This window comes from Budorcas taxicolor, chromosome 25, assembly GCF_023091745.1.
Source record: "Budorcas taxicolor isolate Tak-1 chromosome 25, Takin1.1, whole genome shotgun sequence".
Classification (NCBI taxonomy): domain Eukaryota; kingdom Metazoa; phylum Chordata; class Mammalia; order Artiodactyla; family Bovidae; genus Budorcas; species Budorcas taxicolor.
In genome coordinates, this window is record NC_068934.1 from 2,636,368 (window position 1) to 2,643,200 (window position 6,833).

The 6,833-nt window shown below is 53.3% G+C and overlaps 1 protein-coding gene across 1 annotated transcript; it reads left to right on the forward strand.

Annotated features, from left to right (window-relative positions):
- Nucleotides 1–3,870: 3,870 nt before the first annotated feature.
- Nucleotides 3,871–6,630, forward strand: LOC128068532 (elongation factor 1-alpha, oocyte form-like). Its single transcript, XM_052661656.1, has 7 exons — nt 3,871–4,014; nt 4,206–4,385; nt 4,891–5,187; nt 5,314–5,464; nt 5,736–5,992; nt 6,151–6,385; nt 6,509–6,630. Exons 1-7 carry the CDS (start codon nt 3,871–3,873, stop codon nt 6,628–6,630), a joined length of 1,386 nt encoding a protein of 461 aa, XP_052517616.1.
- The last annotated feature ends 203 nt before the right edge of the window (nt 6,631–6,833 follow it).

Genomic DNA, 6,833 nt, shown 5'->3' on the forward strand with positions numbered 1-6,833 from the left:
TCTTTCACTTTCATCAAGAGGCTTTTTAGTTCCTCTTCACTTTCTGCCATAAGGGCGGTGTCATCTGCATAACTGAGGTTATTGATATTTCTCCCAGCAATCTTGATTCCAGCTTGTGTTTCTTCCAGTCCAGTGTTTCTCATGATGTACTCTGCATAGACGTTAAATAAGCAGGGTGACAATATACAGCCTTGATGTACTCCTTTTCCTCTTTGGAATCAGGCTGTTGTTCCATGTCCAGTTCTAACTGTTGCTTCGTGACCTGCATACAGATTTCTCAAGAGGCAGGTCAGGTGGTCTGGTATTCCCATCTCTTGAAGAATTTTCCACAGTTTATTGTGATCCACACAGTCAAAGGCTTTGGCATAGTCAATAAAGCAGAAATAGATGTTTTTCTGGAGCTCTCTTGCTGTTTCCATGATCCAGTGGATGTTGGCAATTTGATCTCTGGTTCCTCTGCCTTTTCTAAAACCAGCTTGAACATCAGGAAGTTCACAGTTCACGTACTGCTGAGGCCTGGCTTGGAGAATTTTGAGCATTACTTTACTAGCATGTGAGATGAGTGCAATTGTGCAGTAGTTTAAGCATTCTTTGGCATCGCCTTTCTTTGGGATTGGAATGAAAACTGACCTTTTCCAGTCCTGTGGCCACTGCTGAGTTTTCCAAATTTGCTGGCATATTGAGTGCAGCACTTTCACAGCATCATCTTTCAGGATGTGAAACAGCTCTACTGGAATTCCATCACCTCCACTAGCTTTGTTCGTAGTGATGCTTTCTAAGGCCCTCTTGACTTCACATTCCAGGATTTCTGGCTCTAGATGAGTGATCAGACCATTGTGATTATCTGGGTCGTGAAGATCCTTTTTGTACAGTTCTTCTGTGTATTCTGGCTAAACAAGACAGATCATCTCATTGTAACTAGTAAGACTCATAGCAAGACTAATAGTAAGACTAGGGAACTTCAGATCCAGATCAGGGAGTGAGCTCAACTTCTCTGGATGGAAGGGCTGGAGACTCAGGAAGGGTCTAGACTCTGACCCTTGCAGTGGTCCCCAACCTTTTGGCACCAGGGACTGGCCTGGTGGAAGGCAGTTTTTCTATGGATGGTACTGGGGGTATCTTGGGGGATGGTTTGGGCGGCATTGCAAGGGGCAGGGAGCAACAGGCCCTGAGGAGCGGTGTGCAGCCTGATTCCTATCAGACTGAGGACTGCGATTGGTCTATGGCCCAGGGGCTGGGGACCCCTGCATTAGAGTTAACTGTAGGGTCCTCTGGCGCTGTATCAAAGGCTTGAGCTTGACTTTGGGATGAGAGAGAAGATGCTGACAAAGGCATGCATTTCCCATCTTGACGGCAAGTGCTTCTGTTGGCACTTTTGGTCCCCCCACTTCTGAATTCCCCTCTATTTATGTGGAACACGCGTCAGCTGCACCCCCTGGCTGAGACGTATCCCCTTCTTACAGGACTCCTGCAGTGGCCTCCTAAGGGGTTTCCTGACTCCAGCCTCAGCCTCTTGGAGACTCTCCTCACTGAAGGAACAGTAATTTTCCCCCAGAGGACAATAAAGAGTAATCAAGAGATTCAAGCCAGGGGATTACATAATTAGACTTACAGTTTAGGCAAATTAAACTCTGAGCAATTAATGCATGATGATCTTCCCCTGTTATCTCTTTAGCCATTGTCTCCTTCCACCCATTCCTTCCAGGCAAACTGAGTCCAGAACTGTCCTTAACAATAACAGATTATTCTGCCTGACAAGCCCCTCTGCCTGATGCCCATGCCCGTGGTCTTGCTGAAACATTTCTATGAAGCAGTCCTCCTCACCCCACATACTTGGGAAGCCCCCCAAAGACCTTCACTCACAGCCCTCACAACTCACTCGTTACTTTGAAATGGCTTCTTTGTCTCCCTTGCAGAGTGTGAGCCCCTCAGAGACAGGGGCTGCACCACTCCCACCGCACTCACAGCTCCCAAGGCCCCACTAGATGTCGGCGGAATGAGTGGCTCAGCCTCTTCTCTTCTGAAAGGTGGCTGGATGAGGGAAATACACTAATGGTGGGGGCCAAGACACTGCAGAGCTTGGGACAATCCTTTGACCATCTTGGGCTTCCCTCGTGGCTCAGATGGTAAAGAATCTGCCTGCAATGCAGGAGATGTGGGTTTGATCCGTGGGTCAGGAAGATCTCCTGGAGAAGGGAATGACCACCACTCCAGTATTCTTGCCCAGAGAATTCTATGGACAGAGGATCCTGGTGGGCTGCAGTTCATGGGGTCACAAAGAGTTGGACATGACTGAGCGACTAACCCTTTCAGTTTCACTTTAACCATCTTAGACCTTGATTCTTCTATAAAATCAGGAGAGAAAAGAGACAGACATTTTCTGAGGATCCATCTTCTCTGACATTCCAGCTTTTTGATTCCTTAGGCACAAAGGTGAAAATGGTGATTTAAGAACAAGAAGTGGGGAATCTTCCTGGTGGTCTGGTGGCTAAGACTCCACACTCCCTATGCAAGGGGTCTGGGTTCAATCCCTGGTGGGGGAACTAGATCCCACAGGTCACAACTAAAGATCCTGCATGCCACACTAAGACCTGGCACAGCCAAATATATAAAGAGAATAGATATTTTTTTAAAAAAAGAACAAGGAACAGGCAGTGCTCAAGGAGGTGGGCCTTAATGGGATGGGGAACCTCAAAGTCTAGAGTATTGGCCTCCTGGGCCCAGGCTAGGACTATGGAGAGCAACTGGAGGCCGTCAGCCTTGGCCGAATGACTAAGCACTGCCAGGAGCCTTCCTGGGGAGGAAGGAGGACATATTCAGCCTCAGAGAAAACCCCATGTAGCCACAGTCCAGCCTCAAGGCAAGCGCCTCCCCCCACCCACCAGCAGTCCTGGACTTCTGACTGGAAGGAGCCCCAGAAGGACCACTGACTCTCAGGGAGCCTGAGAGCTCTTCCCAACAAAGTCTCGCCATGAGCGCTTCCTGTTTCCAAATCCTCAGCCCCTGGGGGTATCGAGCGCTATACTTCCCAGCGCACTGCGCGAATGATTGAAAGCCCACAGCTATTAAAGCACCTTAGTCTTGGGAAGTCACATGCAAAGTTTGATGCCATGCAGAATTCATTCTTATCTTTCTTCTTATTTTTTTCTTATTTCCCAAATCTTCCCTTCCCTGACTCCACCCACACACTCACTTACCCATGCTTTCTTCATCCGAATATCCAATCAGTCAGAGAAGAAGTCTGCAAAATTGGGTTTGCGGGTAGGGAGTGGCATTCCCTACTCAGCTCTGGTGTCAGATTTGGGTGGAACCAGAGGCAGGCCCAGGGCTGGACTTAAGAAAATCAGCAGGTAAGACAGCCATTCAGTACTGTCACAACTGCTGCAGCTCCTGCTGGATCGCCTTTGTTCCCTCTTCTCTGAAGATAGGCCCTGGCAAGGGGCAGAGGACCACCTTTAGGCTATGGGATGGCAGGGTTTCTTGTATATGGGGTGGGCTGGGGAGGTGTTGCATGGGGAATTGGAAGGATGGGAGAAATGTGGGGGAGTGGCTGAGCCCCTACATGTTCTAGGGAAGGCCCACATAGGACAAAGGAGGGAGGGGCCAGGACCGCTTGGAAATCCCAGCTATAGCCCTGGGATTATGACCCTTGCCAGGGTGCAAGCCTGGCAAGTCCTCTACTTTTCAGCTGGTGCCACCTTGTCCCAAGCTCTGAGCTAGGCCACGACATGGGGAGGGGGTGCTGGGGCAGACCAGGAGGAGAGGAGTAGTGAGAGGCAGCCGCCTGCCAGGACCTGTGGACCTCACCCTCTGCCCACCCTCCCCTCCTGTGCTCCAGTGGAGCAGTGACTGAAGGAAGCAACCACCGCAATGGGCAAAGAGAAGACACACATCAATATCGTGGTCATCGGCCATGTGGACTCTGGCAAGTCCACCACCACTGGGCACCTCATCTACAAGTGTGGGGGGATTGACAAGAGGATCATTGAGAAGTTTGAGAAGGAGGCAGCTGAGGTGAGGCACCCACCCGTGGGGTTGGCTCTAGGAGTGGCGGGGGCGGGGTATGGCAGTCTGCTCCTGGCTGGGTCTGGTGGCAGAGCGTGGAAGCAGGGCACGCTGTGAGGTCTTGGAGCAGCGGCTGAATTCCCCGGGAGAGATCCGGCTGCTCGCCACCGATGCACTCCTCACTCCTCATCCCTCCCCAGATGGGTAAGGGCTCCTTCAAGTACACCTGGGTGCTGGACAAACTGAAGGCAGAGAGAGAGCGTGGCATCACCATCGACATCTCCCTGTGGAAGTTTGAGACCAGCAAGTACTACATCACCATCATCAATGCCCCGGGCCACAGGGACTTCATCAAGAACATGATCACCGGCACCTCCCAGGTAAAGCAGCCCTTGTTTCCAGGTCCCTCCCCTTCAAACTAGGGCAGACTGTAGGGGAGGTGGCTGGCAGAGGGCGGGGAGGAAACTCAGGCTTTATTTTCTGGGGAGGAATGGCATCATAACCTTTAGAAGGTTTTCCTTATCCACGTGGACCTTCAGTTCAGACCAGTCAGAAGATAGACTCTAAGGTGGTCCAGACACCATCCTCCTTTCAGGCTGGGGCAGGGACTAGGCTTTCTGACACCCAGACAAGCAAATCACCTTGTGGGACTCCTGACGAAGGAACCAAAAGCTCGTGTATCGGACTGAGTAACAGTTTAAGTGGGAGGCAGGACCTCTGCGCACAGCAGCATCCGGGGGGTGAAGGCATTTGTCAGTTTCCGGCAAGTGTCCAGCCTGCAAGGGGCCAGGGATTGCCCGCCCGAAGCTCTAGCCAGCCTCTCAGCACATCCGGCGCCCCCTCCCCTAACCAACCTCTTGCCCCCACGATGTCTGCCTCCCGCAGGCCGACTGCGCTGTGCTCATTGTGGCTGGTGGTGTGGGCGAGTTTGAGGCGGGCATCTCTAAGAACGGGCAGACTCGCGAGCACGCGCTGCTCGCCTACACCTTGGGTGTGAAGCAGCTGATCGTGGCGGTCAAGGAGATGGACTCGACCGAGCCGGCCTACAGCGCCGCACGCTTCCAGGAGATCACCAATGCAGTGAGTGCCTACATCAGGAAGATCGGCTACAACCCGGCGACCGTGGCCTTTGTGCCTATCTCGGGCTGGCACGGAGACAACATGCTGGAGCCCAGCACCAACGTGAGTGCAGGCGGGGTCCATGGGTGGCCGGGTTGCGGGGGAGAATGGGTCTTGGTCCTGGGGTGGGCACGCCGGGAGCCACGCCCCCACCTCGCTTCCCCCTTCACTGCATTCCTGTCCCCGCAGATGCCCTGGTTCAAGGGCTGGAAAGTTGAGCGGAAGGAGGGAAACGCCACTGGGGTAACCCTACTGGAAGCTCTGGACTCCATCCTCCCCCCAACTCGCCCAGTCAACAAGCCCCTGAGGCTGCCACTACAAGACGTGTACAAGATAGGAGGTGAGGAGCCAGGGCTGGGCAGGCTGAGGGGAGATGCCAGTGGAGGACGACGAGGTCCACTGTCTGACTTGCTGGGCTTCAGATCCTGACTTGTGAGCAGTGCCAAACCCCAGAGTTTCCAGTTTATCTGATATGCAGAAGAAACAGCCAGTGGTTGAGTTTGGCACTTGCTACCAGCTCTGTAGGTGACCTTGGCCCTTGATCCCCAGGAAGCCAGCTCTTACTGGGTGGGGCTGGAGTGGTTCTAACCTCCTGCCCTTCTCCTGTGCAGGCATCAGCACGGTGCCCGTGGGCCGAGTGGAGACCGGCTTCCTGAAGGCCGGCATGGTGGTCACCTTTGCCCCCAGTGGCCTCACCACTGAGGTCAAGTCTGTGGAGATGCACCACGAGGCCCTGTTGGAGGCCCTGCCCGGGGACAACGTGGGCTTCAACGTGAAGAACGTTTCTGTGAAGGACATCCGTCGTGGCAACGTGGCTGGAGACAGCAAGAATGACCCCCCAATGGAGACCAGCAGCTTTGTGGCCCAGGTGAGCTGCCCAAGAGGCCAGAGACCTTGGTGTGTGGTGGTGGTGGTGGAGACTGCCTCTGAGAAATCAGTCCCGGTTTCGGTGGAGGCCCCAGTCGGCTCGAGGCTTGGCCCTGGATCACAGGTCCCAGCAGTGATCATCCTCCTCTCCCACTCCAGGTGATCGTCCTGAATCACCCAGGACAGATCCAAGCTGGCTATTCTCCAGTGCTGGACTGTCACACAGCCCACATCTCCTGCAGGTTTGCTGAACTGAGGGAAGAGATTGACCGCCGCTCGGGCAAGAAGCTGGAAGACAACCCCAAGGCCCTGAAGTCAGGTGGCGCTGCCATCATGCAGATGGTCCCCAGCAAGGCCATGTGTGTGGAGACCTTCTCTGAGTACCCGCCTCTAGGTGAGCTGGGGTGGATGGCTGCTGAGTCCTGGGAGGAAAAGCACCTCTGACTGAGGCCATGGAGCCCCACCTTCTGTGTCTCTTTTCAGAAATCTCACTCTTTTCCTTCCTTCTGTCCTCCAGGCCGTTTTGCCGTGCGGGACATGAGGCAAACCGTGGCCGTTGGCGTCATCAAGGCTGTGGAGAAGAAGACCGCGGCTGCGGCTAAGGTCACCAAGTCAGCAGTGAAGGCCAGCAAGAAATGAAGCACATCCTTCTCTTGAACCATTTTCTCAGCAGCCCCCACTGTATGAGATACTTTGTGACTGAATAAAATTAGTAGTAAAACTTCTAGCCATTTTGGTTTCCTCCAAGAAGGAAAGCATGAGGTCAGTGAGGAGATTCTGGGTAAAGAACCACTTTAAGGACCATAGGCTTGGAACTGTTTTATCCGCTGGGTGGTGAACAC